Here is a 23,709-nt window from a genome sequence, read left to right on the forward strand (position 1 = left end):
TATCGAAATGGTTAGAAAAATAAAATATATTTCATGACATGAAAATTATATGAAATTCAAATTTCAGTGTCCATAAATAAAGTTATATTGAAACACAGTCATGCCCATTCATTCACTTATTGTCTATGGCTGCCTGTGTGCTACAATGGCAGAGCTGATTAGTTGCAACGGAGACTGATGATCCTCAAAGCCTGAATACTTACTATCTTGCCCTTTATATAAAAAATTTGCTGACGCCTGTCCTAATAGGTTTAAATCTTGTAACCAAAACAAGAGATAACAAACAAACCAAACAAACATGATGTATACAATAAAATATGTGTATACCTGGCAAATATATGGCATTTCACCAGGTTTATGATTGTCCTTCATATGTTGTAAAAGAATATGCTCTGTTTCAAATGATAATTCACATATTTTGCAAATGGCTAAAAGTGGGGGAAAAAAGATATATTTTAAGATATATATACACACATAAGTATTCAATCATTATGTTGTACACCTGAAACTAATACAATGTTATATGTCAATTACACCTCAATTTTTTAAAAAAGTATCCTATCGAGGCAAATAAACAAAATCAGATATATACATATGTAATTCATTTTGTACATCTATATCAACAACAACAATAATAGTACTAGTATTGGTGGTGGTGGTAGTGGTGAACAGTTCCATAGTTGTTAACTGTGTGCCATGCACAGTTCTAAGGACTTTACTTACATTAACTCACTCAGTTCCCATCAAAACATTATGAAGCAGGTATTTTTATTATCCCCATTATTCAAATATTAAGTGACCTGTCTGAGATCACATTAAGATCACATATTAAGAGGCAGAGCTTGGATGTGAACCCAAGCTGTCTTGCTCCAAAATCTGTGATTTTAACTACCGTTGTATTTACTTTTCTTATTCAAGTTTAAAAGAAGGGCACTGATTTCATATTTGAAAACTATTATCTGAGGCTTCTAATTTAGTCCCCCACATGTAATGCACAGGTTATTTACCATAGTGAATTATTTACAGAGGGACTTTAATTTCAGTAACTAATTTTATTTAAAAGTTTATATAAGTTAAAAATTAACTTTTTCAACTTTACTCTCAAATTTCAAAGTCATCTTCTTATTCTTATTTTTCTAACACACTTGTTCAGAGTTCAGTAACAAACTTTTCTCAGAGTTTACATTGTTAAAATCAACAATACTCAATACTTAAATGAAATTGTAACTTACTAGAAAATTCATGGGGTGTGTGTGTACTTTCAATGTGACACTGCAGTTGAAATGGTGTGGGAAACTGACGGTAGCAGTGCTGGCAGGTGGTGTGGTTTTCCCAGCTTTCACTGCTCTGCTTCTCAAGTTCCAAATGATGTTTCATGTGGTTCATAAACCTATAAATGATTGTCAACAGGTGCAAAAATTCAGATTTAAAAACAAAAATCTCACAAATAAGTACTTGAATCTAAATCTTAAAATTAGAGATATGATTACTGAAAATAAAATCTCAAAAGTCTTAAAGTCCTCTAGAAAAGTGTGCACTTTATTTATTAAGTAACTAAGTAAACATCTTTTCATCCTTGTTTTAAAATAAATAGTTATTATTAATTTGCAATATCACTAATATGCTCTCTTGATCATTTCAGATTATTAAAATTTTTTAAAAGATAAAACAGCAGGTTTCTCCTCCATGCAAGAAATACTACTTACATTTTTAAATAAAATACTGAAAGGAAGGAAACTCTACCACCAAAAGCAGCTACAGAGTCATGAGAGAAATCTTTTAAGCTATGAAGATATACATTAAATTCTAGCTGCTTAAAAGACAAATTACTGGTATTTTTACTTGTATCTTGGTTTCTAAATGCATGTAATAGCAATTTTAATGCCTACAATTACAAGAACCTTTTGTCTTATTTAATGATACTGGTTTACTGTTAGCAAAGACTGTTCATTTTAACTTGCAGACTGTGCCCTTTGTAGGCAACGTCCATTTTTCAGTTTTACATTCTGCTATTTCAGCTTCCCTAAAAAGGCTTCTTATGAGCAGGAATTATGACCTTCAACAACAGACAGTGCAATATAAATGGGAGTGCCTATTTAAAAGAGCTTACTGAAGCTTTTTGCTGAATTTGAAAATAAAGTTATTCAATCAAAATAACAATTTTTAGACGGGGTCAACTATTAACAATTACTCATTTTGAGTCACTACAAGAAATAATGTTGAAATTAAGTGATAATATCATCAATCTGGATAGCAATCATCATAAAGGTTATAACATTTATTTTTTTTTCACACCTTTCACAACACTACTCGTTAGTACAGGTTATGGTACACTTTGAAATATCTTTTAGACTTCCTTTGGTTTTTACACCAGCTCTACAAACACCTATAGGAAATCCTAGTCTTGGCTAAATATTTACGTATAGAGAAAATGTCATGAGCCATTAAACGCTCAGCTTATGACTTTCAGCAAGTAAAATGTATCTAAATAAAATAATTTCTTAACTAGCAAGTTTTCTCTCAATTATTATATGAGCCCTCATCAGGAGCTCATACTACTTAAACCAACAGATGGAAATGAGGGAAACAAAAAAAGCAAACATCTTGCAAGGATATTCACAGAATAAAATAAACCTGTTTTGGGTGACACTCAATGTAGGGAAAAAAAACCACCACACATTGACAGGGCAGAGAACAGAAATCTACAGCTATCAGCTTCTTACCATTCTCTACAAGTATCAATTTACCCTCCCAGTTTTTAATATCAAGGTAAAATATTACTTAACATATTCAATTTCTTTGGTTATAAATTGTTTTCTATTAAGGTTACATTTACTAAACAATCAATATATCAAAAAACGCTCAATTCCTGGATGTTACCAGATGCTGCCTGCTTAAAATTTCTAGATATTAGGACACTCTAGAAATATGTAACTAGTATTCTGAAACAATAACAAAAAAAAGAAAAATTTTACTTTCATATGTTTAATATTAATGTGTTAATCTCAAAGGAAAATTAAAAAAACTGCTGAAATAAATTCTAATATCATATATATATAACATTTAAGAATAACAAAGAACTAAGCAGGGGAGCCATATTTCTATGCATTTTACTATATTAACATGATTTTTCTGGTGTATTTTACTACTAAAATGGTAAAAATATGAAAATAGGGGAAAGAGTTCTATTGTAATATTGTTTCAGTGTTATATCACGAAGTACAATATTTCTTCTGTTAAACTACTGGGACCATTAGCTATTGATGGCTGTTAAAACTTAATCAAAGGGGCTTCCCTGGTGGCACAGTGGTTGAGAGTCCGCCTGCGGATGCAGGGGACGCGGGTTTGTGCCCCGGTCTGGGAAGATCCCACATGCCGCAGAGCGGCTAGGCCCGTGAGCCATGGCCACTGAGCCTGCACGTCCAGAGCCTGTGCTCCGCAATGGCAGAGGCCACAGCAGTGAGAGGCCCTCATACCGCAAAAAAAAAAAAAAAACTTAATAAAAGGGGATAAATGTGAAAACTTGTATGAAATAATATATGTAAAAGAATTTTTAAAACTATAAAGCACTACCATAAAAAAATAATTATTATAGGAGTTTATCACAGTGTATTTCAGGGGTTTTCTATATGCTTCTTCTTGGACCCAAGAACTCACAGGAAAATAAAATAAATGCTGGGTCTACAAGTAAACTATAGGTGCCTAAGAATGCTAATTACAAATAATAGTCACCAAGGGTAAACATAAAAAGGTATGCATATATATGTACACACACACATGCCTCAACTGACGGAAGTACACTGACATCTGCAACTTACTCTGAAATGCATAAAAAAACCCAAATAGTTTGAAGGAAGGATGAATAGCTATATGATGAAGCAAGTATAGTTAAATGTTAATGATAGAATCAAGATGATAAGTATACGAGTGTCCATTACAAAATATTTTTAAATTTGTTGAATGTTGAAAATTTTTATAATAAAATGATGGTAAAAAACCTTACCAAATATAAATATCAAGCTATGTAACCAATAAAAATATCAATCAGTATGTCTTCTCATTTTATCTTGTAACTAACTCTTTTGTGGGATTCGAGCATTAAACAAGATTAGTATATAAGAGGTCAAACTGGACAAAACATAAATAAGTGGTTCCTCTTGTGGTGTGAAAAAAAATAAAATTCAAAAGCAGCTAAATATGAAAATCATCTCATGAAAATTCCTAGATCACTGATAATATAGGTAAAAGAAGTTAATTTTGTTTTATTTGAAATAAAGTTTGTCCTTTCTTAAGTTATTTTAAAGAAATACAACTAACTGGATCCAAGAGTCAACTCTAAAATATAAGAAAGGACAAAAGCCTTTTATTTATTTATTTTTTTCTTTTTTCTTTTTTGCGGTACGCGGGCCTCTCACCGCTGTGGCCCCTCCCGCTGCAGAGCGCAGGCTCCGGACGCGCAGGCTCACGGGCCCAGCCGCTCCGCGGCATGTGGGATCCTCCCAGACCGGGGCGCGAACCCGTGTCCCCTGCATCGGCAGGCAGACTCCCAACCACTGCGCCACCAGGGAAGCCCCAAAAGCCTTTTAACAAGAGAATATGTCTTTGTTCTTAGTGCAAAGTGTTAAAATCTCTTATCTGGAATAATATTTAAAAATGCAAGATAAAGATACAACATTTATATCTGTAGCATTCCAATATTCAAATAGAAATAAAAATAAGTGCTAACATACCTAATATTATTTTTAAGAATTTTCAAGCAACTGAAGCATTTAAAGGTTGTGTAAGTCTTCTGTTCTTCCTGGACATCTCCTTCATGTTTTCCATAATAGAAGTCATTAACTAACATGATCAGTTTTCCTTTTTCTGAATCAACAGTCTTACTTTGATTTGCTGTACTTGAAAATTCTGTTTTAGCCAGTCCCAAAAAGTTATTTATCATGTCTGGACAACAGTACTGAAAGAGAAAAAACAGAAGTCTTATTTATCTCTTAAAACAATTAGAAACCAAAATAAGGTTCTTTGTTTACAACTAAGGTCAGACCATGTAAAACTATGCTTGGTGATATATCTGGAAAAATATTCACCACAAGCTTGTGGTGCATATACATACTCTCAAAATCTCAAACAATAAACATCTATTATCTTAGTAAAAAAAATTTTTTTAAAGAAAGAAAAGAAAAACCTTAAAACCAGGACTTGACTATTGATCTAATAGTCTTTTCCTTATAATCTGTCTTTTCAGATGTAAATATTTAACAACACTTAAATTAAAACTAAACACTGTTCATATCCATGCCATGACAGAGTATAGAAAGGAAATGAGTTTTACATGCCATAATGTATGTGTTTAACTATATATATACTAAATTTCCTAATATTGGTTGGAACTGGACATTGAGCACAGCTAACCTGCCATTCCTTAGACTCAAGGTGCTAAAAAAATGCACAGGGAAAAAATAAAGAACCATCGGTTATGTCTTGAAAGCTTCAACAGTTACATCTTGAAATCTAGAATGCTTATATATTTGACGGGGAAATTTAGTTCCTCATTTGGAAAATCAAGATGTCATATAAACTGGTTCCAATGTGAAATACTTTCATACATGAGCTTTTTTTTTCCCAAAAAGATAATTAATTAATTTATTGTACATAATTTTCAGTTTTAGAATTTCTCTAAGGCAGTTTTACTCAGAGGGCTATCCAAGGAAGACCTGCATTAGAAAAACCAGAAGTGCTTGTCAAAATGCTAATTCCTGGGCCTACTTCAGACCAATAAGCCACAAAGTCTAGAGGTAGGGCCCAGAAATCTATATTTTTTAACAAGGCACCTACGTAATTCTTTTACAATATAAACCAACTGACTTAAACTCTTCCTAAACACATTATCTCATAAATTAGTAGCAACATAAGAAAGTCTGAAAATCTAAACACAACTCTATTCCATTTCTAAGAATAATAAAATCCACTTCCTCTCCTGCCATATTGAAATGTGACATTATTGGTGAAACTTTCTGTGTCACATGAGAAGCTGGACTTTTGATGCAAGACAGACCTATAATATTTCCTTCGATTGCACTTATTTTGTTCACTTCTCAATTCTGAAACCTACAGAGGAAAAAAACACACACACAAAATCTGAAATAGATCCAAAAGAGAGGAGAAAAAAATACTAAATAAAATGAACTGACAAAAAAGTGACATAATTTATGCTTAGGAGTTAAGGTTGCACCCGTAAGCTAAATTAGGATAAGGGTATTAATTCTCTAAGACAATATGACCCTCTGTAGTCTACCACTCTGAATAAACACAATTGAAATGAAACCACAATAAAAAGAGAGAAATGAAAAAGGTTTTGCTACCTATGTTTCTAGATTCTTAAGACACATAATATTTAAGAGCTCAAACTTAAGAAAGTCACACTGGGGCTTCCCTGGTGGCACAGTGGTTAAGAATCCGCCTGCCAATGCAGGGGACATGGGTTCGAGCCCTGGTCTGGGAAGATCCCACATGCCACGGAGCAACTAAGCCCATACACCACAACTAGTGAGCCTGCACTCTAGAGCCTGCGAGCCACAACTACTGAAGCCCGTGCACCTAGAACCCATGCTCTGCAACAGAAGAAGCCACTGCAATGAGAAGCCCACGCACTGCAACAAAGAGTAGCCCCTGCTTGCCGCAACTAGAGAAAGCCTGCTCGCAGCAATGAAGACCCAACACAGCCATAAATAAATAAATAAATAAATAAAATTTATTAAAAAAAAAAGAGTTGCACTCTTACAAAGGACTTTAGAAAGCTAAAGTCAAAAAATGTTGTTTTTGACTTTAAGGACAAATGGAGAAAAGGATGAATCAGAGTAAACTCACCAACACTATTAGAAAAATGATTTAATATATGTCTTACTACAAATGATGTGTATCAGTAACATCATTTTGATAGACAAAATTCCTCATCTTATCTGCAGTTTTACTATAGGGATGATCTCAAACATCAATTGGAAAAAATTATAATGTACAAAATGACGTAATACAGAATAGTCTCACTAATTAGAAATGTGGGAAATCTTATATACTCAAAACGTTAAATCTGGCTTTCAGACTGTAGGAGTTACTCTGAGTCATATTTGAGAATTGATTCTCTTCTAAAATCTATAAAATAATCTATGTAATCTACAGAAGAGTGTGCTGCAAGGTTTATATTCTCCAGAAATGTCTAATTTAGTACATCTATAAACGTTTGTTACTCTAAATACTCATAAATGCATTATAGACGATAAATTGCTTGCTGTTCTTCCAGTTTCTTTTTTGTTCTACAGAAAAGCAAGATAGGACCAGATTTTAAAAATAAACATGCAAATCTCATTCACAATATCGTTTAAACAATGTTTCATATTCCTATAAAATAGCTGAATGATAAATCACTGATAAACAAGAATGGGTGAGGTGCACTGAAGAAGGTTGGGGGATTTAGTAATTGAGAGGACAGTATCTTACAGAAAATATCCAAAAGGCAAGAAAGGAAGTTAAGAAATGAGAACTAGGCTTAGATTTAAAGTTTTATGATAAGACAGAACAAGTGATGGATGGCACGGCTGAGCTACGGCCCAACACTAACTGGTCACCTTTTATTCAGCCCTAGTACCCTTTTGGTTCTAGCCCTTCACTGTAACCCCAGGTTCATCCCTTATTTCCTGGGTTAGTCATTCTGCACATATTAAACACTTTAATGCCATATACTATAATTTGACAAACAGTAGATAACATCTAAACACCATTCTAATCTTTATTCCTCCCAATAGATATACCATGTTCTGTTGCTTTGTTAGTACCTAAAAATTTAGATGGGATTTCCAGAGCAAAGAAGGGGTACCATTTTTAAATAGTAAAAAAAAACTTCCCATATGGTCATCCTACATAAGTCAACATTTTTCCCTTCTCCTTGTGAGATACATCCAAAAAACCACAACAACCAAATTCCAAAAATTTAATTTTCATTAAAACTCAAAGTCAGATAGAATCCACAGACTCCACAACACATGAAAGCACTACCAAAAGCAGCCAGATCAGGCAGAAGACAGGCAGCTGGAAGCAGACCAGAGAAGTCAAAAGAACCCAATGTTAACAGACCTTAGAAAGTGTCAGGAAAACATATATTCTAAGGTGAAATACACATCATGAAGTGCAAATCTATGTTCTTTGTTTGCAAAACCAAGTGTAGGAGCTAGAGCAAGAAGGACGGCAGAAATTCCTCAAACCTCATTCAGTACAGAGAAACAGAAAAGGAATGCTACATATAAAATCAGACACACAAGTTACACTTACAGGAAGAAGTTGTATAAACCAGCTAATAGGCTGTGAGATTATCCTGGCAACCTATGCTTCCCAAAAGGAGCTTTGTACAAAACAACTAACCCAAGGAAATCTACCTTGTTCAATATGATAGGAACTTACATCTAAACAAAAATAATTTAAGATAAATTGAGGAAGTGTAAAATTCTCACAAAAACACCTTAGAGCAGATGCAGATAAAAATAGGGGCCAAAATTTTTGCCATAAATTTAAAAAAACTTAATGAAGCAACTGTGTCTATTTGGAAGACCAAAAAGCAAAAAGAGATGGCAAGACAAAAAGAAGACATAAAGACTGGCAAAATCAAGAGTAAAAGTAGAGAAAAAAAATAAAACCAGATAGCTAAACACAAATTAGAAAAGTACACTGGTGAACAGATGTTGGAAAATAAAATAAATGAGAAAAGCTTAGTAAATTAAAAGAAGGATGGAAGGGGAGGGGAGGGGAGAGGAGAGGAGAGGAGAAGAGGGAAGAGAGCAAGAATTAAAAGGATTAGGAAGAAAATCACAAATATGCCAGACAAAGGACATTGAACAAATGAACAAATGAGTACTGGACAACACCCAGCCTCCCAAATAACAAAACAATTGTATGGAATTTAAAGATACAAATCAAGAAAACTGCACTAAAATAAAGGAAGACACAAATTTACAAGCTGAAAGAACATGCTATATGTCAGAGAAGATTGATCCAAAATTCTCAACACGAAGTCACTGCAGAATTATCAGTCTTTCAAAATAAAGAATCCTCTGGACAGCCAGGCAAAAAGAGCAAATCATTTATAAAGGGCAAAATAATTCAAGCTTATCCCAAATTCTTAACAACAACATTAGATATTGTAAAACAAAAGCAACACCAACAAGATCCTCAAAGTGGGCTCCAACTTTATTATCTGGCCAAACTGTCTTTCATGAATGGACTATAGTCAAACTGTTTTAAACATGAAGGAACTCAAAGAATACTGTTCTCAGGCCCTTCCTGAGGAAATTACTATGGGATGAACTTTAGTCAAACAAGAGATAACCAAAGGAACCATAACAAAAAGACTGGTGATGAGCACTGAATATATTTACTGTGGAAAAGAATTAAAACAAATACGGAAATAAGGTTAAGAAAACTGAATGAAAATGTCATATGCCCTGACAATGGAAAAATGATACAACCAACAAATATAAACTGAAAGGAGGTAAAAGGACAATAAATATGAGGTCAAGAGAGTTCATAGATTGTTTCACATATGGTAGCAGTACATCAAGGAATATAATTTAGAGCTACCAAATAAACAAGTGCAGGTATGAGCATTTTCAATATTACAAAGAAATAGTACAATCAGAAAGATAATATTGACTAAAATCAGTAGGAGAGGAGAAGGTAAGGATGGGGTTAAGAATAGAAAATTTAATGCTACTTTAATCAATTTTAATAGTAGAGAATAGCCAAAGGAATAGAAGACTATTGGAATTATATTAACATTAAAATTAGAAGGATAAAAAGGAAAACAAAAATACAACTTCCATAAAAACCCAAATTACCTACATGTAAAGCAACAACATAGTGAAAGAAAGAAAGAAAGAGAGAGAGAGAGAGAGAGAGGAAGAAAAGAGCAAAAAATTGTGACAGAACCAAGATCAAATAAACCTATCACATCTATGAAAATAAGTAAATTTAACTCAACTACTGAAACAAAAAAGATTTTCATGATAGGATCACAACTTTCTGCTTAAAGCAAGAGGCATACTTAAAACAAAGCCACTCAGAAGGGTTGAAAATAAAAGGATAAACAAAGAATACACTAGGCAAATAGAAACCAGAAGAAAACAAGGGGTGAGCCTAAAAGGCATTAAACTTTAAGACAAAAAAGGACATTTTATAAAAATGCTAAAGGATGCATTCACAATACAGTTATAAAAGAGATTCATCTGTATCACAAACAATAGCAACAATCTTAAAACAGAATTGCAATATACCAAAAAAATATATTGGTGGTGAAAGATGTGGATTGAGATGTGGTATTTCTCAATTCATGACAGAGCAAGTAAACAAAAAAATAAGTTAAGTTATAGAAATCTAAATAATGTAATTAATAAGCTAGATCTGGTTGATAAATATCAAATTCCCTAAAAAGAAATAACGTACCTATCTCCAAGTTAAATAGCCCATACACTTGTCAAAAGGGGAATAATAATAAGTGTTTGGGAGAACTTGAGCTTTTTACCATTAAAAGTTTGAATACCAGTTATGCCAATTAACTGGCTATAAAACAATGAGAAAAATGTCTATCTCAAAGAATTTTCTAAGGATTAAATGAAATAACGTATTTAAAGCTTAGTAGTCTCACATGGTCTCAGGTAAGTATATTGTTGTTATTATTGTAGCACATTTGAATTATGTTTTAGGTATTCTTCCCTGAAAGAAAACATTATTTCTGTGGTACAGTCATCTACTTATCTATAATAAAAGCAAAATAATCATTTACAAATAATCTAAAAATCTTATTTTTTTAAATAGAAATTATTATTGTAAATTATAATTTATATATAAAATGCATAATCTAGAACATAAAGTCTCCATAATTTTATACTTCCCTGTCCGAGATCTGGTGACTATTCTCTAAGATTTCTTTATGATATAAAGGAATATAATAAATTATTCATAATACATTCAGCTTAGTTCAATAATATGTCTTAGAGCTATCTTCCCATATCATCATTCTAGAGATTCCATCCTTTTTAAAAATGCTGCATAGTGTTTTATTATATGAATATTATATGAAGTTGTGATTGTTTCTAATATGAGTAATCACAAACAATGCTATAACATGTTTTGGAAGTAAAGCTACATTTTGGAAAATGATTGCCAGTCTCACCAGGTACAGTATATATAATGAGCTACAGCTTGTACACAAAACAGAAAAGAAGTAAGAGCACTTGTGTTCACCCATTTATGCAGAAAGAAGACAAGGGAGGATAGAAAACAAACTAATAAAAATTATTTTCTTTGAGAGTCATACTGGGAACCAGGTAAATAGAGACAGGGATAAGAGTTTTTACTTGTATGCCTTTGTAAACTTTTCAATTTTGAATCATATGACTATTACCTATTCAAATAACTAAAGATAACTAAAGAATTTAGCCCTTTCTTTTTTCCCTATGTCCAAAATGAAAACATGAAAAAACATCAGGTTATCTCATCAAAATATTACATAAATAGGAAAACTGAAAGCACTTGTACAGGTTAATTCTCATATAAGAACAAACCACAAAGTGCAATTATCAGGGAATACATACTGCGAGCTAGAAGTAGTCACAGATCAAATAGAGTTTTGTATTTAAATAGACTATATTTGAAATTAAAAAGTTCCTTTATTTTTTTCTACTTTTTTTGTAAAATACTGAATTTCAAAAAAGATTTGTCAATCCCTGAAACAGTGAGCAATCCCTGAAACTTTTCCGTAGATATTTCTTTACCACTGCATCCTTCTCCTTCCTTCTTTTCTCCATATGATCTACACTGCCTTTTTTCTTGTCTCTTTCCCCCTTCCTTGCATTTATACCGGGCACAGAAGAGGAATACAGGCTATCTTTCCATAGACACAGCAGGGTACTGTAATATCTACCAAAATATTTTAAGTGAAGTGTTACCTAAACCTCCTATTTCATTTGTACTTTGAAAATTTCTTAAAATCTAATTTCAGGAGCTTCTTATACCAATAAAAAGCTCAAATTAATTTATAACAATTACACAAACTATATTCTGGACTAAGTTAAAACAATTATTTCATATAAAATCCTCCATCATTTGGAGTTTATGTCTGAGTGCTGAAATTAAAGTAAAACTAAGATTTTCATTGCGTAACATGACACACACGTTAGTATGAACAAAAAAGATAACTAAAGAACTGTTAACTTATATGAAATATTAAACACATAATAAAATGCCTATTTTTAAGAAGTTTCAAGTATGCATAAGCTACTAAATAAGATATTCTGAACAATGCATTATTTTCATTTAAAGTTAGAATACAATAAGCAGACATTATAATGTATATGAACTTTATTTTTTAAATTTGATGATTCAGAAGAAATTTTTAAATCTTATATGAATACAATCATTATGAATATAAACTTTTACCTAACATATGTAAATACCAATATGAGAATATTTATCTAAATATCTGAACAAATCATTATTTACTGCAAATCAATCAATATTTTTAGGGATTTGCAAACCTTTTTAAAATTAAATTTTGAAAAAGTTTTACCTTCATGTGATTTTTCAAAGGATCCAAAAGATTGAAATGAATATTGCATTTTGGACAAGCTCTTGGAAAAGGTGTTCCATTTTTAGATTGATTTGATGAGATATTTGTACCTAAAATAAATTCAAAATATATATGATTCAAAATTCATCACTTTTTAACCTTCAATAACCATTATTGATAGTCTGTACTACAATTTCTATAATTCATATATAAATACTATAATTTCTTTTTTATATGCTACATTTCATATTTACCTTTTGATGGCATAGCCTGGGGAGATGTCACTGAAAGAGATTTAACTGAAGAAAATACAGCTGAGGAATTTGTTCCAGAAACACCTTCACTGGGTTTAGACTTTTTTGGATTAACACTGTTTACTTCAGAAGTAGAAGGACGTTTTGATAAAAATGAACTTTCATTCATACCTATAATGATTTAAATAGTGAGAAAATATTTTTAAAGACTTTATTTAGAACATTGCTTACAACTAAGTAAAAATACTTTGGAGTGAAATTAAATGTAATATAATTGAATTATCACATCATACAAATAACAGTAAATAATGACAAAAATTGATGTGATCAAAAGTTAGGGGATATAAAGAAACTGTATAAATATCTATTACATACTATATATATTCAAATTATTCATAAAATACCATTCTATGTAAGACAATACTAAATATAATGTCAAATAAAGAAATATATAAACAGCTATTATGAAAGAAGGCAGAGCAAGCAAAAAAAAAAAAAGTTAAAGTACAAAGAATATGCCAGGGTTCCCACAAAAGAATTAACTTTAGATGCTTAAGTGAGTGAGTTCGTTTAAAAAGAACAAAAATCCAAAAATTTAGAGAGACACTTTAGAATCTTTTTATTTAATGACTTAATGAAAAGTTAGTTTTGTCCACCTAACTAAGAAGTGGTCTACTCATGGCTTTAGGTTATATTATCCATTTATTCCTACATACAAAGTGGAAACTACTAATCTTGAATGATAAAACCTCATTCATTCATGTGAAAGGGTTCATAATAGAAGGAGTTAGTATTATACTATGGTTTTCAAATTATCTTCCCCAGAGCTTAATGGGCTCCTCTCAGGGAATACACTGGGTGTGTTTGACAGAGGAACTCTGATTTTATATTTTATTGATTAGACTTTTGCATAAAATTTTGTTTTTACAGGGATTTCATTCCTAAATGAAGTCTTAGTTTGAAAACTATAACCTTTTTGCTAAAGGATTTTAGCCTTATTCAGAGCATTAGCAAGGGAAATGGGGATATTTAGGCTATAACCAGGCTGGGTAACAAGGATTTTAAAACTGCACATCATATTCTAATGCTCCCAACTGTACACTAAAAGTAGAAGCAGTAAATACACTAGAAATATTCCAGGCTTTTAAACCAGACAGGATAAGTTCAAATCCAGGCTCTGTCACTGATAGCTATGTATTCTTGGCTTATTTAATTAACTTCTCTGAGCCTCCGTTTGTTCTTTTATAAAGTAAGAGTTATAATACCTTATTTTATACAGCGCTTTTAAGATCAAATAAGATACTGTATTTAAAACACCGAACACAATATTTGGTACAAAGAAGGCATTCAATAATAAATGAAAGCTATTATCATTACTAAAAAAATTTCATATCTTAACTTACTTTTAAAAGCAACCAACACAACATCTAGTACATAGAAAGCATTCAATAATAAAAAAACAGCTATTATCATTACTAATAAAATATTTTAGGGCTTCCCTGGTGGCGCGGTGGTTGGGAGTCCGCCTGCTGATGCAGGGGACACGGGTTCGTGCCCCGGTCTGGGAAGATCCCACATGCCGCGGAGCGGCTGTGCTTGTGAGCCATGGCTGCTGAGCCTGCGCGTCCGGAGCCTGTGCTCCGCAACGGAAGAGGCCACAACAGTGAGAGGCCGCGTACCGCAAAAAAAAAAAAAAAAAAAAAAAAAAATTTTATATCTTAACTTACTTCAGAGGGGAAAAAATTATTGTAATAGATTCACCTGTCAGCTTTTTAATAAGGAGAAGTATGCCCGGAAAATAAGAGTATTACAGTAGTTGGCTCCTCTGTTTCATCCTTTGAGATAAAATAAAAATGATTTTTTTTTCTACCTTCAAAGCATGTGATTACTGACGGCTATACTATGGGAACTTGGGAAACATTTTGTGTAATCACAGTAGCATTCTTGTGAGATGCTGAGGTTACCTGAAAAGCTAATGAGTGCTGGTATTTTGGATTAATATTCTGATCATATAATAGGCTAGACAGTACATCGGACTTTTATTATAAGTATTTTTTAACATAAGAAATAAAATTACTCTGAATTTAAGAGTTTTAAATTCTGACCCTTTAACTTATCTCTATTGTCTTTGGTTTGTATTGTTTCCCAGTCAACACCTCTATCTCGGCCAGTAAAAGTCCTGTTCTCATTCAAGATCAAACTCAAACCCAGTTCTCTCCAAACAGCCATGATCACTTGACCTTGATCAGTTAATGCTACTGAACATATTGCACCTGTTACCATTCATAACAAATATTTGTTGTAGAGTCCTTTAAAGCTTATAATGCATTTCACATTTTATTTATCTTATTTGGGCTTCAGAAAGCCCTAACTGAAATAGAGCAAGAATTAAAATTATATCTACAAATGGCTGATTGAAGGTCTGGAGAATGAATGCATTAAATAAGAAAAATAAAATCTCCATTTTAATAGTATGAGAAAACTGAAGTGTAAAGACATGCTAAAGGCTACAAAAATCTTAAGAATAGCAGTTCAAATCTACAGACTAAAGTCTCTCTGCAGAAAAAAACTTAGGAGAGCAGGAGTCACTGTCCTTAGTCCCAAGAAGTTTCAAGAACTCAGACTTTTTCTATAAATAAAGTTGATGTGTTTTGTAAAACCAGACTTAAGACAATTATTTTTTCTCCTTGTTTCTTTTGGTTCTTACCTATTTTACTAACTAGTTTTTTACAAATATGTAGGTGATACCCAAAGAAATGAATATCAACTAAATATTATCTAAATGGAAAAACATTTTAGGTACTGATATTACTATTAAAAAAATCAGGAAGCATTTGGTAAATTTTCCACACTGATTTATTAGTGAATAATCTAAAAATTCCCCCAAATCTCTATTTAGTCAAATATCTGAAATATATCAAAATTGCTAGTATACAAAGCATAATTGCCTGTACAAGGAATTTTCAATTAGATAAAATTCTTTCATAACACACTAATTTATTTTAGGTTAATGAAGAACTTTGTTAATAGTATATAATAAAAGTAACTTCTTCAATAGGGAAATTTCATTGCTCCTTCAATAGGCATTTACTGAGTAATGATTATAGACAAATTTAGTGCAGCCACTTTATAACAGCACTCTGTAATCATATTTTATACCTAAATCGTTTATTGAATATAAACACACTAACCTAATTGAGAATTTAACTATAACCATACACTTTTCCATACTAGTGGCCATAGAACCTAATAAATATTCCTTTTAACAGAGTATTTAGGATATCAGAGGACTTCGCTAACTTATAGATATTATTTTAAGATATTTCTCAAAAACAGAAATATAGATCAATGGAACAGGACAGAAAGCCCAGAAATAAACCCACGCACCTACTGTCAATTAATCTATGACAAAGGAGGCAAGAATATACAATGGAGAAAAGACAGACTCTTCAATAAGTGGTGCTGGGAAAACTGGACAGCTACACATAAAAGAATGAAATTAGAACATTCTCTAACATCATACACAAAAATAAACTCAAAATGAATCAAAGACCTAAATGGAAGGCCAGACACTATAAAACTCTTAGAGGAAAACAGGAAGAACACTCTTTGACATAAATTGTAGCAATATCTTTTTTGATCCACCTCCTAGAGTAATGAAAATAAAAACCAAAACAATGGGACCTAATTAAATTTAAAACCTTCTGCACAGCAAAGGAAACCATAAATAAAATGAAAAGACAACCCACAGAATGGGAGAAAATATTTGCAAACTAAGCAATGAACAAGGGATTAATCGCCAAAATATACAAACAACTCACGCAGCTCTATGTCAAAAAAAACAAACAACCTAATCAAAAAATGGGCAGAAGATCTAAATAGACATTTCTCCAAAGAAGACATACAGATGGCTAAAAAGCACATGAAAAGATCCTCAACATCACTAATAATCAGAGAAATGCAAATCAAAACTACAATGAGGTATCACCCACACCAGTCAGAATGGCCATCATCAAAAAGTTTACAAACAATGAATGCTGGAGAGGGTGTGGAGAAAAGGGAAGACTCCTACACTATTGATGGGAATGTAAATTGGTATAACCATTACGGAGAACAGTATGGAGGTTCCTTAAAAAAATAAAAATAGAGTTACCATATGATCCAGCAATCCCACTCCTAGGCATATATCTGGAGGAAACCATACTTTGAAAAGATACATGCACCCCCATGTTCAGTGCAGCGCTATTTACAATAGCCAAGACATCAAAGCAACCTAAATGTCCATCAGCAGAGGAATGGATAAAGAAGATGTGGTACATATATACGATGGAATATTACTCAGCCATAAAAAGAACGAAATAATGCCATTTGCAGCAACATGGATGGACCTGGAGATTATCATACTAAGTGAAGTAAGTCAGACAAAAACAAATATCATATGATATCATTCATATGTGGAATCTAATTTTTAAAAATGATACAAATGAACTTATTTACAAAACAGAAACAGACTTACAGATATCGAAAACAAACTTATGGTTACCAAAAGGGAAACGTGGTGGGGAGGGATAAATCAGGATCTTGGGATGAACATACACACACTATTATATATCAGACAGATAACCAACAAGGACCTACTGTATAGCACAGGGAACTCTACTCAGTATTCTGTGATAAACTATATGAGAAAAGAATCTAAAAAAGAATGAATATATGTATATGTATAACATCACTTTGTTGTACACCTGAAACTAACACAACATTGTAAATCAACTCTGCTCCAATAAAATTAAAATAAAAAAATAAAAATAAAGATTTTTTCAGCCCATGTTTAATGCCAAGTGCGAACAAGGTCAAAGTTGGTTAGCCTACTTAATTAACAGGAAGAAATAAAATATTCTATTAGTAAATAAGATTTCATTTAAAACCATCAAAAAAGGCATTCGAGAACTATTAGCGCCATTACACCTTACAATATGTGAAAAACTTAACTTGAAGGCATGGACTTCAAAACAGAAAGTCAATTCCATATGCATATTCATCAAGTTTCTTTTTCTAATTTTTTGAAAAAGTGCTGAAACCAACCTGCTATAGAAAGTGTTGGTCCTCCTTGGTAAAGTGGTAATCCTGTATCCTGGGTCAAGTCAAACAGTAACTCTGAAGAATTATTAGAAACAACTCGTGATGACTTCGTTACATAACCCTGTTAAAATATTTCAAAGGAAGAACATTACATATATTCAACATAATTATAATTATTTTGTTTCATAAGCTTTTTTTTTTTTTTTTTTTTTGCGGTACGCGGGCCCCTCACTGCCGCGGCCTCTCCCGCTGCGGACCACAGGCTCTGGACACACAGGCCCAGCAGCCATGGCTCACGGGCCCAGCCGCTCTGCGGCATGTGGGATCCTCCCGGACCGGGGCACGAACCCGTGTCCCCTGCATCGGCAGGCAGACTCTCAACCACTGCGCCACCAGGGAAGCCCTCATAAGCTTTTATAAAGGTAAATTTAACTGTATGCCAATATTATAAGGATAACCTTTGATGACTCCATTACTAGTTAAGTTATAAAACACAAAGGCAATTATTACTATTATGCCAAAATTATCATCTACTAAAACTGAAAGCAACCTATTACTTAGAGCTGGCTTGTTCCTGACTAGTCAATTAAAATGGGGGAAAAATTCTAGCCTGATTTTTTTTCAAGGTAAAAGAAACATACAAACCCATTTTAAATCAGTAAGATTGATACACTTCAGAGAGTCAGTAAAAATCCAGGATTCCTATCAAAGAGCAAATAATAGAACTTACCAAAATCTTTGGGTAAAAGCAAGGAAAAATATATGTAAATATTCTGACATATGTACAATTTTAGAAGCTTCTATACCTCTATAAACCCCACAGATGGGGCTTTTCTGGTGGCGCAGTGGTTGGGAGTCCACCTGCCGATGCAGGGGACGCGGGTTCGTGCCCCGGTCCGGGAGGATCCCACATGCCCCAGAGCGGCTGGGCCTGTGGGCCATGGCCGCTGAGCCTGCAAGTCCGGAGCCTGTGCTCCGCAGCGGGAGAGGCCACAACGGTGAGAGGCCCGCGTACCGCAAAACAAACAAACAAACAAACAAACAAAAAACCCACAGATAAAAATATCAGGGCAAACATACTGGGAATTAATCTGCAGTATGGTGCATCAGGGTTAAGGATGAACATATCACATGATATGAGTTTTGGGATCGTCTTTACTGGCAAAATTTATAAGCCAAGTCTAAGAAAGAAAACTAATGGGTCCCCCCTCCTCCCAGCACCCTACGGAAAGCCATGCTGGGCCAGGCAATCTCCCACCTCTTAGGTCAAATACAAAACTGCCAGGTCAGCAGGGTGAACAAACAAGAAAGCTAGGCACACAGGGTTTAGAATGGAAGCTGTTTATAGGAATGATCTGGGACACCTGTTCCATTCCTGAAGGGCTTGGAGCTCAAGGAAAGTTTCAGCCCTTCCATCAGGAGAAAGTGTGGTCCCAGTTAACAGGAAGATATCAAGAGTGAAAAGTATGAAATGAATCATAATGTAGTCAAATATAAGATAGTATAAATTTATATGTTAGCACACACATATATTAATATAAATAATCATAAAATGTGGTCAATATAATTTAGGGATATATATGTATTCCAGAACTATTATATATTAAATATACTGATACACACACACAAAAATAGATCCCAATTCTATTTATAAAAGACCATCATTGTACAGAGTGAGCTCTCATTAGAGTGATTTTGGACCATTCTACGAGTCATAATATATAACAAGCAAAAGCTCTAAGATTTAACAAGACTTAAAGATCAAAAGGGAAAAAGTCACTTTAAGAGAAAAATGGGCAAAGGGCATAAACTGAGGCACTCCAAAAGCAAAAAACAAATGACCAGTACATACAAAAAACTTTTTTCCCAACTTACTAGTCAAAGAAATGCAAATAAAGACAATGGCAATTACATAACACAAAATAATTGCCACTTCTCTTGAAAGTATCAAGGTCATAATAGACAAAGAGTAAGTAACTGTAGAAAAATATGAGGAGAGTAAGAAGAAATAACAAACTGTTAAGGTGTGATCCTAAATAGGATGCTGGGAACGAAAAATGACATTAATGGAAAAACTGGTAAAATTCAAATAAGGTCTGCAATTTAGTTTTGATAAGTAAAATGTTAGCATTAGGGATATTGTATTATACTTCCTATAAGTCTAAAATTAGTTTGAAATAAAATTAAAATTTATCAATTAAAAAATAATGATAACATATACTACTGGCAAAACAGAAGCTATATTTAGGTATAACTTTTCCACATGAAAAATTTGGCAGCAGCTATCACAGGCTTTATATTAGTTCACATCCTTTCACCCAACGATTCCACTTTAAAAATTTATAGTAAGGAAGTGAAAATGTTTATTGGAGAATTATTTTTAACAGCAAAAAATTAAAATCTTTATGTCCAACAATAGAAAAATGGTTAAATAAATTAAAAGATTACCATGCAACCACTAATATGTTTTTGAGAAATATCCAGTGACACATTCCTAGTAGAATGTTCAGTGAAAAAAGAGAAATACGCATCTGTGTATATAGTTTGGTTCTGACTGATATAATATATATTGTTTGAAGGGGGAAAAAAATCAAAATGCAGTATGTACACTTCTTTCTAAACTTTCCCAACAAAATACATATTTTTTCAAAATACAAACAGGAAGGTTTTGCTTATTTTGTGCTTATAAATTAAGGGACAAATAAGTTTTAAGAATTTTGGTTTACTACTAACTTTTCTATTGACATGAGTTTGTCCATAGGAAATTATAGAAACAAAATATGGGTGAAGGGAGTCAAAGTGTATAAGCTTCCAGTTATAAAATAAATAAATCATGGGGATGTGAAGTTCAGCATGGTGACTAAAGTTAATAATGCTGTACTGCATATGTGAAAGTTACTAAGAGAGCTCTTAAAATTTCTCATCACAAGAAAAAAATTCTGTAACGACGTATGGTGACTGACTTTAACTAGACTTACTGTAGTGATCATTTCACAATATATACAAATATTGAATCATTATGCTGTACATCTGAAACAAATATGCTGTATGTCAACTACACCTCAATAAAAATTTTTTTCTTAATTTAAAAAAGACATAAGCCTTCCTCACCACACGCTGCACACATTGCAGATCTGTGACTAAATAAATGATTGTTGCTGTTTAAAAAAAAAGAAGTTGTTATGGAAACGGGTATCGAAGTAACCCAAGCCACTCAAAGAATTTGAAGCCTAACAGGCAGATATTTGCATTTGAGCCTTAATGTGCAACATTCAAAAAAAAAAAAAATCTGTGATGCCATATAACTTAATTGTAACCAAGCACAATCTTGCTTCAAGATATTTTCTTCAAATATTTACACTTAAAAAATGGATAACATTCACCTACATTTTCTAAAACAGTTCTTTAACAGAAGTACAAAGTTAATACTGTTAAACACTTTCCTAGGAAATAACTCTGGCTAATGTAAGCACCACAGTTTCAGAGAGCAGGCACACATTATTCAACAATACCTGGTAGACTTCCTGAGTGGCGCAGTGGATGAGAATCCACCTGCCAATGCAGGGGACATGGGTTCGATCCCTGGTCTGGGAAGATCCCACATGTTGGCGAAGCAACTAAGCCCATGCGCCACAACTACTGAGCCTGCACTCTAGAGCCCATGAGCCACAGCTACTGAGCCTGCGTGCTGCAACCACTGAAGCCTGTGTGCCTAGAGCCCATGCTCCATAACCAGAGAAGCCACCACAAGAAGCCTGCGCACCACAATGAAGAGTAGCCCCCACTCGCCACAACTAGAGAAAGTCTGCATGCAGCAGGGAGAACCCAATGCAGCCAAAAATAAATTTTAAAAACTTAAAAAAAAAACAGTAACTGGTTAAAATAATTATCCAACATGGAATTTTTAATGTCTCCTAAAACCGTTCAGAAAGATATCAAACACAACCGTAAGGGTAGAATGGGTGCTAGACTGGGATCCAGAAAATCCACACATTTATTTAGCTACAAAACCTCGGGCAAGTCACTTCTGAACTTGAAGTTATTCACCCTTCACACCTAAAAAACAAGTCACAGTCATATTTTAAATATACTGGCACTTCACGGTTCACTGCATGTATTAAATCAAGTAGTTGTCACAACAGTACTAATAAAGACCTTATACCCCATTTTATAAGTAGGTGAACTAAGGTTAGGTGTGGTTATGCAAGGTTCCCAATACAGCCCCACTTATTATTGATGGAGCTGTAATTAGAAGTTGGGTCTAATTACAAAGCCTATGCCCTTAAGCTATATCACACTGACTTTTTAAATGATAACAATATATCCCCACTACCTGAAACAGATTTGAAAGAGACACTGAAGTATAGAGATGTTACATGAAAAAGTAAATATACACGTACACACAAAACATGACATAAAATGAAAAACTATAATTTATTAAAAGCAGTGGCTTCCAAAATTCACAGTAAATAATTTCCTTACATAGCAACCTCAATTCATTCCAGAATGTCATTCTTATCTGTGCACATTAGAATCACCTGGAGAGCTTTTCAAACTGTATTACTTCCAAGAACCATCCACCCAGACCAACTGACAAAATTTCGCCTTTTAAAAACTCCCCAAGATCTAGAACTATCAATTGAGGTGTTTTGATTTAAAAACTATGCCCACAAAAGTAAAACATTTTGAGTTACAAAAAGCCCTAGTTTCTAACTTTTATAACACCAAAGATATCACCCCTATTTTTTTTTCTCCCTGGGTCCAATGTTGGAAAGATTTTTATCTATCAAACTGAATTAAATAATAAAGTTTCAGGCTTCCCTGGTGGTGCAGTGGTTGGGAGTCCGCATGCCGATGCAGGGGAGTCGGGTTCGTGCCCCGGTCCGGGGGGATCCCACGTGCCGCGGAGCGGCTGGGCCCGTGGGCCATGGCCGCTGGGTCTGCGCGTCGGGAGCCTGTGCTCCGCGGCGGGAGGGGCCGCGGCGGGAGAGGCCGCGGCGGGAGAGGCCGCGGCGGTGGGAGGCCCGCGTACCGCAAGAAAAAAATAATAATAATAATAAAGTTTCTTTTTCCGGTTTTCTATCCTCCCAAATGCCAAACAGCTTACAATACTAATGAGAAACCTACCAAGTTAATTTGATTCCACTAATAACAAAGAATCTTTACATTTTGGGTAGCTTACCATCTTAGGATCCAAGATTGAGAGTCAGCAGTCTGGGTAAAATTATCTCTCATTTTAGAAATGAAGAAAATGAGGCTCAGAGAGGTTTTGCCAATGCTTTAGTTAAGAACAAGGCAGAATCAGCATTCAAGTCTCTTGCTTCAATCTTAAGTTATTTAAACTACTAGTCCAGGGCTCATATCAACATTATTTCAGAATGATAAAACTACAGAAACGATTTGGGGTGGGGGTGGTATTTGCCCAAAGATACTCTTATTTTTTATGATATATGACCTCTTCAAAATATACGTGGGGGCAGAGTTTATTTAGCCAGAGATTTTTCTTTTCATGTAAATAAAATTAAATTTAATAAGTCTTCTATGAAAGATATACCTCAAATATCAATTTTTAGTGGTAACAAATATGTAGATTACTTTGTAGTAATATGATATAAAGTGAAGGAAAAATGGATTAGTCATACCAAAAATATCTGGATTCAATTCTGGTTTTGAAATTGAATATTTGCAAGAAAATTTATAGGTGCTTTGGTAGTTGTTTCACTTATTGTAAAAAGAACAAATATTTTAGGGGAAATTTACTATTTC

The 23,709-nt window shown here is 33.5% G+C and overlaps 1 protein-coding gene across 1 annotated transcript in view; it reads right to left on the bottom strand.

Moving 5' to 3' along the window:
* The window catches only part of ZNF280D (zinc finger protein 280D), a gene marked incomplete at its 3' end in the record, with an annotated part of 96,455 nt that overhangs the window by 63,609 nt on the left and 9,137 nt on the right, over positions 1-23,709 (bottom strand). Inside the window, exons 4-9 of the mRNA XM_079699870.1 lie at positions 17,947-18,064; positions 12,862-13,032; positions 12,608-12,717; positions 4,731-4,954; positions 1,233-1,390; positions 328-428 (exon numbers count right to left, since the gene is read on the bottom strand). Of these exons, the coding sequence (XP_079555996.1) occupies positions 328-428; positions 1,233-1,390; positions 4,731-4,954; positions 12,608-12,717; positions 12,862-13,032; positions 17,947-18,064 (882 nt within the window). The remainder of the gene's footprint in view (positions 1-327; positions 429-1,232; positions 1,391-4,730; positions 4,955-12,607; positions 12,718-12,861; positions 13,033-17,946; positions 18,065-23,709) is intronic.

The sequence above is a fragment of the Hyperoodon ampullatus genome (genome assembly GCF_949752795.1).
Source record: "Hyperoodon ampullatus genome assembly, chromosome: 3".
NCBI classification, from domain to species: domain Eukaryota; kingdom Metazoa; phylum Chordata; class Mammalia; order Artiodactyla; family Ziphiidae; genus Hyperoodon; species Hyperoodon ampullatus.